The 12,676-nt window shown below is 36.5% G+C and overlaps 1 protein-coding gene and 1 pseudogene across 2 annotated transcripts in view; both read left to right on the top strand.

Annotated features, from left to right (window-relative positions):
- ATF2 (activating transcription factor 2) overlaps positions 1 to 3,726 on the top strand; it is a 75,884-nt gene extending 72,158 nt beyond the window's left edge. For both annotated transcript variants that reach the window (XM_090280842.1, XM_090280835.1), the window contains exon 14: positions 1,113 to 3,726. In XM_090280842.1, the coding sequence (XP_090136968.1) occupies positions 1,113 to 1,339 (227 nt within the window). In that variant the 3' untranslated portion in view covers positions 1,340 to 3,726. The remainder of the gene's footprint in view (positions 1 to 1,112) is intronic.
- Positions 3,727 to 10,686: 6,960 nt separating this feature from the next.
- LOC150022256 (peroxiredoxin-1 pseudogene) lies at positions 10,687 to 11,582 on the top strand (annotated as a pseudogene).
- The last annotated feature ends 1,094 nt before the right edge of the window (positions 11,583 to 12,676 follow it).

The raw sequence follows: 12,676 nt of genomic DNA, 5'->3' as shown, positions 1-12,676 counted from the left end.
TGCCAAGTGAATAAAACAAGGTGCAAAAGAATATACGCAGTGCAATTCTGTTTTTAGAATGTTCATTAATAAACAAGCTAAATAATATTATTTAGGGATACATACCTATTTGGTGAAACTTCAAAGAAAAAATGGGAGTGGCTTAAAAAATATCAGAATGGTGATTATCTTTGGTAAGGAGAGGAGCTTTCAGGAAACATCAGGGTTATTGGCAATGTTCTCTTTCTTAAGTTGAGGGCTGGGTTCCCAGGTGTTGATGTTATCGTTGTGTCTCGTAACTTACATGCACTATAACTGTGTGTTGTAAATGAAATTATTGGGTTCTCTTCTCTTAAAATAAAAAGGTATGGGAAATTAATATTCAGGCCTACAAATTGGTAGATTTATTTTTGTAAATATTTAGAATGCCCTTTCTTGAATTTTTTTCAATTGCAATATCTAGAGTTTTATATAGATTTTTATTTGAATCTCAGTTCATGCAGTTATAACAGCTGGTGGCATTTAGAGTCTAAATATTGCTTACTCTCGTGTGTATGCATCATTAGAATCAGGTGTTGTAATCATCCATTAGATGGGAAGTCAGTAGATAGAAAGTCAGCCAGAATAAATATAGTTCTCAAGACTGCAGAGGGAATAATTTGAAGATATAATTTTATGTAAGAATTCATTTTGTTTATGCATGTGGAAATAAAAGTTTTTTTAATCTGTTAATAAGAATGGGATGTAGCCAGCGAGATTGGTTTTGTTAAATGTGTTGTTTGATAAGTATTTGCTTATAGCTAGCTATAGGAGTCTATCTCCCAAATTCCTACCAGAGTTTCTTTAACACGCACTACTTAGCAATATTTCTTCAGCTTTATTTCTGAGGCACTGAGCACCCAGATGTTTTCACATCTGTGGTCGTGCCTTTGTTCGACCTGCTGGAGGTAGAATTGCCAACTTCATGACTTACAGCCACCTTTCAGTTACTCAATTCCCGTCATACTGACTTACCTAAATAACTGATTTTGTAAAGTACCTTGTAACTTTTTTACTCTGTTTATGGACTCAGCCTATTGATACCTTCTTATGCTATTTTAAGAAACTAAGTAACTTTTCTTTTTTCTACTCAGCTGCTGATAAAGATGATAGTTCAGAAGACCTGTCAGTGCCGAATAGTCCCCATACTGAAGCTATACAGCATAGTTCTGTCAGCACATCCAACGGAGTCAGTTCCACCTCCAAGGCAGAAGCTGTAGCCACGTCAGTCCTCACCCAGATGGCGGACCAGAGTGCAGAGCCTGCCCTTCCACAGATTGCTATGGCTCCTTCCTCCCAGGCACAGCCTTCAGGAAGTTGATTAGAAACCTACAGCGCAGCAGCTTTAGATACTTATTAGTGACTTCAAAGGGAAATCAAGGAAAGACCAGTTTCCATTTATGCGAAATCTGTGGTTGTCTTTTTTTTTTACTTGAAATTAAATTTGGCTCTAAAGTTGGTATAGCAGCAATTGATGATCAGACTGAACAACAGTTTTTAGTCTCTGGAGAAAGACTGATTTTGATTTTTTTTTTATAAATATTGTTAGATTTATTAATTTTTCTGTGCACAGTGTATAAATTGTATTATAATTCATCATGGTTTATTTCATTTTTAATTTGGTGGTATTTTTAAAAATGGGGGTGTTACTGAATTTCTCTTCCCACTTCCATTTCTTTTGGCCACCTCTTAACCCTCAACTGTGATGGTAATATTGTTATATCATTTATACCAAAGTTCTGCTTAAATCCCTATTGACTTTGTAATGTTAACAAAGTCATAAAGCACTAGCAAGAGAAAGAAATTTGCTTTTAACCTTTTTGCCTTTTATTTTGCACATTATGCAAAAGGAAGAACATTAGAGAACACTTTTTTAAGTGAGTGAAAACTTGGTAAAAGACATACAATGCTTTTATGCACACTCTAATCTTAAATTAAATCAAGATCATTAATAGTGCATTTTTCTTTTTAAAGATTTTAAGTAGACATGAATTTTGGAATCCTTTATCATTTCAAAATGACTATTTTTCAAGTCTTAAATTCAGACAGATTGGTTTTGTTAAATGTGTTGTTTGATAACACATTTTAAACCTTATGTTTCAAGGCTAATAAAATATGAAATTATGTAATGTACAATACAGGGTTATCAGATATCTAATACTTTTTTTGAAATTAGGGTTTTTGTTTTTATTTTGGGTTTTTGCAGATTTCAGGTTACAAACTGAGAAGTTTATGCATAATCAAGTATGGTATGATTGCCAGAAAAGCCTAAAAATTACTACTTAGAAAATTTAAGACTGTTTACCCCCATTGTCTTGTACTTGCAAGCTAACTTGTACTTATTCTCGTGAAAGCACTGTCATCTTTTAGTAGCAGATTTTGATAACGTTTCTTGTGGGAAAAAATCAGTATCTTTAGAACAATGTAACTATAATGTGAGAAGCAAGAGTGAGTGAGAGAGAGTGTGTGTGTGTGTGTGTGTGTGTGTGTGTGTGTGTGTGTGTGTATGTATCTTTCAATAGTTTATGCCAGCAACCTTTGCTTGAATGTTTAACGATGCCTTCAGTGTGATGCTGGCTAATAGGTGATTGCAGTTTAAAACGTCATTACTGTGCAGGCTTGGATAACTAACATTCCATGATGTAGTTTGTTTCTGATGAGATGATTGTAGGTACACTTTTCTCATTATCCAGTCATCTGTGGGATACTGAGTTTTCTAATGTGCCATTATCTATTTTTATTCTGCAGTTATGTTCAAAATACAGTACAATATTTTAAAATAGACTAAATTGTTAAAAATTAAAAAGTAGTAGATGTGTGTAAGAAAACTTTGTAAAATAGTTATGAGTCTTACCCAGTAGCAACTTCTGGCATTCAAGCAGGATTCCATTATGTAAATATCTATAATGCATTTATAATAAGTTGTGTAGTTTGTTCTGCATCCATACTGCACTATTTGCTCAAGTCTCAGTGCCATCTCCTAATGAGACTGACATTTAAAAACCTATATGGAATATCCTTGATAATTCAAGGAATATCCCACCTGCCTAAGTTCTAGACTGGGGAACATTCAAATTATACAAATGACATTTCAGGACTTCTAAGTTATGAAGATAATAGGAATTTTATTGTTTGGCTTATTAAAACTGAGAACATTTTTAGTTGATAATTCTACTTCTAAATTTTTTAAACTGATTTTATAATTTTAAAATAATCAAATTCTAATCACGATTTTGCCATAGTTATGCTAAGGAGTTGATCTCAAAGGCACAAAATATGAATTCTGCAAGAAGGCTATTTTTTATTGTAGTTTGAATGGGTTAGGAAAAGCCTCTTTAATTTCTCTCTCCTAAGTCCAGTTCAGTGCATTTTCCTTTCATTTTTTATTTATACAAGTTAAAGTTTTTGATAACAGGAATTCTTGCAACTGTAAAATAAAGCTACATAGATGTAAGAAGTCATGTAAATGGTTAATGAGCTTACCAACGTTAGCAACACTTTCATTGTAAATCAGTCTGTACTCAGCAAATAAAAATCATTATTAGTTGTATAAACACAAATTTCATTTTGACTTTCAGGATGCCACACTACTTCTGTACCTAGCATTTTGAGTTCTTATATTTGCAATGTTATACAAACTGTACTATTTTCTTTTATGTGCAGTTTGCATGAGTAAACCATCAGAGAATAAATTCTATCTTTAAATTATGTTCATAATTTGCTTGTTCTTATCTTTCATAAAATAACATCACCTGATAATGATAATATTTTTCTTTCAAGGCATTTATCACCTGAGAAGAACCTGATATTCTGTGATAAAATATATTCCTTCTCAGAATCCTTTTGACTACAACGTATTCAGGCATTATTCCTCTTTCTCAGCATTCACTTTAAGCCCCATTCATGTACAATGAATTTATATGTCACTAGCGGAAACAATTCTTCAACTTCAGCCACACACAGATCCACCAGCCTTTGGTATCTTTCAGTGCCTACCTAACAAAACATCTTAAATATGACATGTCCAACACTGAACTCTTAATCTCCCCGAACCCTACCCTCAAATGTAATCCTCCCATAATCTTTCATAAATCACACTGATGACGACTCCATTCTTCCAGTTGGTTATGCCAGAACAACCTTGTTCTCAATTGCTCTCTTTTCTCACAGCCCACACTCAATGCATCAGGAAACACACACACTGTTGGCTTTACCTTCAAAATAAACCAGAATTCAACTACATCTCACCATTTACACTGCTGTCACCCTGAGCTGTGCCATCATTTCTCACCCGGATTACTGTGTCTGCCCCATACAGCCCACCAATAAAGTAGCTAGGGGGATGTTTTTCAAACATAAGGCAGGTTCAGCCCTTAAGTTCTGGAGTGGCTCCTCATTGCACTCAGAGCTTGATTCATTACAATGGCCTACAAGGCCTAAATGTTCTGTTCCCCAATCCGTATCTCTTAACATCTCCAACTTCATCTCCTACCCATTGTTGTGTTCACTGAGTAAGTGCTACTCAGTGTCATTGTTCTAGGTACTTGGAATACACCACTTGCCAGGACACAAAAATCCCTGCCTTTGTGAAGCTTACATTCTACATGGTGGGGGAGGGGGTGTATCATGGGAAACAGCACAGTAAGTACATTGTGTATTACAAGTAGTAAGTGCTAAGTAAAGAAAAGGACCCTGGTTTTGCTGGAGAGTATGTAGAGGGATGTTATAGTCTTATCTTTCAGATTGAATCAATCTGAAGAGATACAGAGACCACATGGCCATTTTCCTTTATTTTAAGGTATATCTAACACATGCTTAATCTAGATGATATGCTATTAGAGAAAAGATTTCATGAAGACAAGCCGATGTGTTTCTGTAACGAAATTTGACAAATATATTAAAAGAGTAAAGTCATGTTTCCTTTATTTTAAAGGACAGGAAATATTATCTTTATCCCTGGCTTGCCCTTACTGGTAAACATACTTTTGATAAATTCTGCATCTCTGAGACTATAAAATTTGATGCTTGGCACTAAGAATTATTTGTGAGAAAGTTATTTTACAAAAATCATTTACTCCTAGGCCTTCATCTTATATAAATATACACATGTGTATATACACACTGAGTTATCAAAGCAATTCTAAAATGAAATTTGGAAGAAAAAAAATTTGTCATTTTGTGATTATCTTGACCACAGGATAATAGTTTTGAAGCAATTAGGGTTACATAATTTAACTTTTGTCTGATGTAGTTGTGAAAAATCTTTTTAAATTTTTAATAAATACAAATAACTTTTCTGTAATTCTTTCATATGGTATAAAAAACAAGTGCAGGTCTTTCCAGACTATCTGTAACTATAGATCAAGAGTTGGGTGTTCACTGAAGCAAATATTAAGATCCTAGAGAGTTAGCATCCTATTTGGGGGAACCATCACAAGACGTAAAATAAAGACCTTTCTGAAAAAATTTGGTGAGTTGCCAATTGCATATTTTGCCATAGAAAAAGTGTGATCAGTGAAAATATTTCCCAAATGAAAGGATTTACATATTCTGAAGTAACAAAGAGCATGTGACGTTGGAACCTACAATAAAGGGGGAAATATGTGTGGTTTTAAGCTCCTGCAGCAGTCCAAAGCACCAAATAAAATAATTATAAAACTATCAAATATGTCACATGGCACAACACTCAAACTAGGTTTCTGTTATTCAATAGTGAGCCAATGAGTTCCTCAAAGGTATGTGCAAAGTTTTCCAGTGGCTTCCTGAGAAGAGGATTCCATTAGTACACCCTTATCCTGATCAAATGCCTTCCCTCGCATCTTCATTTTACATTGGATTTTACATTTAAGGCATCATTTCTTGAGCTAGAATTTATAACAGAACAGTTACCATGAGAAAGTATTTCTGATTCTAAATCTTATTTTTGAATATGCCAATTACGTCAAAGATTGATTTACTTTAATTTTACAGTAGGTTTTGCTTTCTGAGAAAAACAACAGAATGTTCCCCCAAAAGAGCACCTTTGAAATGATTTTTGCTTTAACAATTTTTAAGGCATGTAAATTAAGATAAGCTGCTTTTCATAGCCTGACCCCCAAATTAGGCAAACCTTATGTAATGGTGTTTATTTAGCAGAATTTAAGATGATAGAGGTGTTTGAGTTTCCTGCAATTGAGAGCAAATGCTTATGTGAGGAACAGCAAAAAATTGTCAATACCATTATTCTTCAAAAAATAAACCCTTTTGCTTTATACATTAATACATTGGTGGGATTGTAAATTAGTGCAGCCACTATAGAAATTAGTATGGAGTTTCCTCAAATAATTAAAAATAGAAATACCATACAACGCAGCAATTCCACTTCTGGAAATTTATTCAGAGAAAACAAAAACGCGACTTCAAAAAGTTATATGCAGCCCTATGTTCACTGCAGTTATTTACAATAGCCAAAATACTGTAGCGACTTAGGTGTCCATCTTTAGGTGAGTGGATAAAAAAGTGTATACATACACAATGGAATATTACTGAGATATAAAAAAGAAATCTTGCTATTTGCAACAGCAAGGGTGGACCTAGAGAGTATTATGCTAAGTGAAAAAGAGGACTCCTGAATGATTTCTCATATCTGGAATTGAAAAACAAACAAAACAAAGGGACAAACAAAACAAAAACAGACTCTCATACAGAGTACAGACTAATGATTGCCAGAAAAGGGTGGGGGTAGATGAAAAAAGGTGAATGAGAATAAGAGGTAAAAAATTCCAGTTATAAATTAAATAAGTCACAGGGATATAATGTAGAACAGGGAATATAATAATATAATTTTGTGTGTTGACAGTTAATAGACTTCGTGGTGACCGTATTGTAAGGTATGTAAATGTTGAACCCCTATGTTGTACACATGAAACTAATATATTGTATGTCAACTATAATAATTTATAAAAGACAAGGAGAAGAATAAGAAGTTCCTACATGTCTACTTGCAATTCTAACAGGAAAAGAAAGAATGGGAGAGATTACATTCAAAGAAATAATGACTGAATATTATCAACTATAAGACATGGATTCTTTTTTGTGTATGTGCAGCCATTTTAATATTGAAGATGGAAGAAGATACATTTTGGGGATTTTATGCTTTATTAATTTCAAGAAAGGTAAAAACGCAACTGAAATGCAAAAAAAAAAAGATTTGTGTACTGTATGGAGAAGGTGCTGTGACTGACCAAATGTGTCAAAAATGGTTTGCCAAGTTTCTTGGTACTATTGACATTTTGGCCAAATAATTCTTTGCTGTGGGGCTGTCTTTTTTTTTTTTTTTTTTTCCTTGATTATGCTGTTACAGTTATCCCAATTTCTTTCCCCTCTCCTCCCCCCTCCCTCCAGTTGTCCCCCGCCCCTTAGTCCATGCCCATTGGTTGTGCATATAGTTTTTCTCAACATCTTCCTGTCCACTCCCTCCTACTATGCTTCTTAATTCCTGCGTCATCTCCCTCCCTTTCCCCCTTCCTCCTCCCTGCCGACCTCCCCCCAATATGTTTCCCATACCTATAATTATTTTTTCCCTCTTGTTGTCTACTTAGTTTGCCTTTGTCTCAATTCCCTAGCTTCTGCTGTTGGTTGTTGTGATACAGTTTTCATTTTAATGATCATAGTTTAGATCCTCCTTCTAATAAACGAGTCCCTTTGACATCTAATATAATAGTGGTTTAGATCTAACAAACTCCTTCAGTTTTACTTTGTCCTGAAAACACTTTCTCTGCCCTTCTATCCTGAATAACAGCTTCACTGAATAGAGTAATCGTGGTTGTAGGTTTTTATTTTCATTACTTTGAATATTTCTTGCCAGTCCCTTCTTGCCTGTAAAGTCTCCTTTGAGAAATCCACTGATAGTCTAATTGGGACCCCTTTGTACATAATTCTTCTCTCTTGCTGCTTTTAAGATCCTCTCTTTATCTTTAATTTTTGACATTTTGATGATAACGTGTCTTGGTGTGGTTCTCCCTGGGTTCAGCCTATCCAGAACTCTCTGTGCTTCGTGGACCTGTAAGTTCATTTCCTTCCCCACGTTAGGGAAGTTCTACTTCATTATTTTTTCACATAATTTTTCAATTTCTAGTTCTTCTTCTTCACCCTCTGGCAATCCAATAATTTGAATATTTGTTTGCTTATAGCTGTCCCAGAGGTTTCTGAGCCTCTCCTTATATTCCTCACTTTTGGTTTCCTCTTTCTGCACTGGTTGACTGTTTGTTCCCTCACTATGTTCCGATTTATTGATTTGATCCATGGATTTTCCTTCCTCACCACTTGTCTTGTATGTATTTTTGTTCATTTCAGCAGGACTAGCCTTCATTCCTTCCCTGTGTTGATTCAGCCCTGCTGTTAGGTCTGTGAGCTGCCTTATGACCATAGCTCTGAACTGAGCTTCAGAAAGATTCACTATTTGTTCATCGGTCAAGGCTTTTGTTTTTTCATTAGCTGTGTGATTGGTATTTCAATATTAATTCTGCCATTCTGACTGTTTTGTTTATATTTTCTTCTTGGGCGGGCTGCTATCACACCTCCTACACTATATTGGGTGGAGCCCCGTGTGCTCGTCACAACCTGGCGACCTTTCTCACCATACTGTGGCGCTTTGCGTGGAGGCGGGGATCTAAGATGGATTCCTGCTTTACTCTCTGCTGAGGAACAGGGGTCCTCCCCCCAATGGGGTCTGTTTTCCCCGGCGTTGGAATCGTGAGCCTACAGGTCTGGTCTGCAGCCAGGGCCGGCTCCCAGACGCTTCTCTCCTCCCCCCAAATACGGGTGTCTGCTTACCGGGTCCCTCTGTTCACTGCAGCGGCTGCCGCCTCCAGCACAGTTCAATCTTTCTCAGCTGCGGTTTCGTACTTCTAGTCCCAGCCCCTTATTAACCTTTCCCACTCCCTTATTAACCTTTTCCACACTTTTATAAACACTACTTATGTTCTTAAATATATTCTACACTCTTAAACCTACGTACCTTTAACAACATATGTATACAGTACTGCAAAGTCCTGCGATATAGCAAAAAATCCGCGATAAATAATTAAACATATTTTTTTTAATCCCGCAATACAGTGAGGCCGTGGTAAGTGAACAACTGCGATATAGAGAGGGACTACTGTATCCCCGATGAACAGATGCAAAAATCCCCAACAAAATATTAGCAAACCAAATTCAACAATACATTAAAAGGATCATATATCGTAATCAAGTGGAATTTATTCCAGGGATGCAAGGATGATTCAACATCTACAAATTACATTAACAAAAGTTAGGATTAAATTCATATGATCATCTCAATAGATGCAGAGAAAGCATTTGATAAAACTCAACATCTATTTATGATGAAAACTCTTAATAAAGCAGTATAGAGGGAACATTCAACATAATAATGCCATATATGACAAAGTCACAGTTAACATCATACTCAATGTTGAAAAGCTGAAAGCTTTTTCTCTAAGCTCAGGAACAAGTCAAGAATGGCCACTCTTGCCACTTTTATTCAACATAGTATTGAAAGTCCTAACCAGAGCAATTAAGCAAGAAAAAGAAAAGGCATCCAAATCAAAAAGGAAGACATAAAACTGTCACTATTTGCAGAAGACATAATATTTTATATATTTTATATATATATAATATATAAAACCTAACAACTTCACACACAAAAAAACACGTTAGAACTAATAAATGAATTCAGTAAAGTTGCGAAAAAGAAAATCAATATACAATCATCACTCGGTATCTGCAGGGTATTTGTTTCAAGACACCTCCCCCCAAAGGGTACCAAAACCAATCATGGATCAAAAATATCTTCTTTACTTTGCATTTGGCTAAATCCACAAATTCTTAACCTGCAGATATGGAAGACCAACTGTATATTTATTGAAAAAATACACATATAAGTGGAACTGTGCAACTCAAACTTGTATTGTTCAGGGGTCAGCTGTACAAGAATTTGTTGCATTTCTATACGCTAATAACAAATTATCAGAGAAATTAAGAAAACAATTCCATGTACTGTTGCATCAAAAAGAATAAAATACCTAAGAATAAATTTAACCATGAGGATGAAAGACCTGTGCAATGACGAGTATACAACATTGAAGAAAGAAATCGAAAAAGACATAAAAAAATGGAGAGATATTTTGTGCTCCTGAATTGGAAGAATATTGTTAAAATATACACATGGCCCAAAGCAACCTACAGATTCAATACAATCCCTATCAAAAATCAATAGCATCCTTTTTACAGTATAGAAAAATCCTAAAATTTGTATGGAACCACAAAAGACCTTGAATAATCCAAGCAGTCTTGAGAGAGAATAACAAAGTTAGAGGTATGGTGTTTCTTGATTGTAAACTATACCACGAAGCTATAATAATCAAAAGTATATGTTATTGGCATAAAAAGATACCTAGATCAATAAAAAGTAATTGAGAGCTCAGAAATAACCTCACACATATGTGATCAGTTAATTTACAACAAAGGAGCCAACAATAGTATCTTCATTAAACAGTGTCGGGATAACTGGATAGCCACATGCAAAAGAATAAAGACCACTATTTTACACCATGCACAAAAGTTAATCCAAAATGGCTCAAATATTTGAATGTAAGATCTAAAACCATAAAACAGCTTCCGGAATCTTCTTCCTGACCTCCTGGTCTTGGTGTTTGGGTCTTGGAGCGGCTGATAGCAAGATGTCTTCTGGAAGTGCTAAAATTGGGCACCCTGCCCCCAACTTCAAAGCCACAGCTGTTATGCCAGATGGTCAGTTCAAGGATATCAGCCTATCTGACTACAAAGGAAAATATGTGGTGTTCTTCTTTTACCCTCTTGACTTTACCTTTGTGTGCCCCACGGAGATCATTGCTTTCAGTGACAGGGCAGAAGAATTTAAGAAACTCAACTGCCAAGTGATTGGTGCTTCTGTGGATTCTCACTTCTGTCACCTGGCCTGGATCAACACACCCAGGAAACAAGGAGGACTGGGACCTATGAACATTCCCTTGGTATCAGACCCCAAACACGTCATTGCTCGTGACTATGGGGTCTTAAAGGCTGATGAAGGCATCTCATTCAGGGGCCTCTTTATCGTTGACGACAAAGGTATCCTTCGCCAGATCACTATAAACGACCTTCCTGTTGGCCGCTCTGTGGATGAGACTCTGAGACTAGTTCAGGCTTTCCAGTTCACTGACAAACATGGGGAAGTGTGCCCAGCTGGCTGGAAACCTGGCAGTGATACCATCAAGCCTGATGTCCAGAAGAGCAAAGAATATTTCTCTAAGTAGAAGTGAGCACTGGGCCATTATAGGGTCATGGCGGCAGTGTACAACCATGAGAACAAAACCTCTCTTTTACTATTGTCATGCTTAAAACACAAGACCTTAGATTTAGGCCAGATGTGGTATGGGTCAGGACAGGCCTTTTCTGCAGGATTTGGGGAGGCCAGCTTTTCTTTTTCTGGAGGAAATGCCCTGAACTTACGGAGCAGGCCAACTGATGTGTACACGAGTGGGGCATCACCTCTTATCTTTTGTAGTTTCTATTAAACTTGAACTGAGAAAAATAAAAAAATAAAAATAAAACCATAAAACACCTTTAAAAAAAATACATTGTTCCCTGGCCAGGTGGTTCAATTAGTTGGAGTGTCATCCCATACACCAAAAGGATGCAGATCCAGTCCCCCATGAGGGCACCTACCTAGGTTGTGGTCTTGATCCCAGTCAGGGCACATCTGGGAGGCAACTGATGGATGTTTCTCTTCCACATCAATGCCTCTCTCTCTCTCTGCCCCTCACCCCTTCCTCTCTCTCTAAATCAATGGCATCAGTCTTGGCAATGATATTTTAGATTTGACACCAAAAGCAAAAGCAGACAACTTTCCAAACTAAAAAGCTTCTGCATAGCAAAGGAAACCATCAACAAAATGAAACGGCAACCTACTGAATGGGAGAAAATATTTGCAAATCATATATCTGATAAGGGGTTAATATTCAAAATATAGAAAGAACTCACATAACAATAGCAAAAACAAACAAACAAATTGATTAAAAACTGGGCAGAGGAATTGAATGGACATTTTCCCAAAGAAGACATGCAGGTGGCCAATGGGTATGTGAAAAGGTGCTCAACATCGTGAATCAACAGGGAAACACAAATCAAAACCACAATGAGGTATCACCTCACACCTGTTAGAATGGCCATTATTAAAAAGACAAGGAATCGCAGTTCTGGGGAGAAAAAGAACCCTACTGCAGCACTGGTGGCACTGTAAGCTGGTGCAGCCACTGTGGAGGACAGTATGAAGACGTTGGGAAAAGTTTCCCAGGCCGAGAGACCAGAGGAAAAAGGCTGACAACCCATTACTTTAGGAGTTTATTAAGGGAACTTACATAGGCGGAGCATCCCAGGTGGCTGTGACATGTCATGGATATCCTCCACATTGCACAGCAGGTGCTAGGGGATTAAATAGGACAGGGCAGGGTGCATAGGGGTACTGGGGCGTGACCTGCACCAGATAAGTGGGACGTCTGTCATGCTTGCCCACCTACCACGCTTGCCCTAAGGGGGGCAATGACCTGTTCCACAACAATCTGCTTTTTAGTTTAATTTAATTTAATTTAATTTTTAA

This window comes from Furipterus horrens, unplaced genomic scaffold (assembly GCF_987537825.1).
Source record: "Furipterus horrens unplaced genomic scaffold, mFurHor1.1.pri manual_scaffold_1, whole genome shotgun sequence".
NCBI classification, from domain to species: Eukaryota; Metazoa; Chordata; class Mammalia; order Chiroptera; family Furipteridae; genus Furipterus; species Furipterus horrens.
This window is presented reverse-complemented; position numbering and strand designations above follow the sequence as displayed.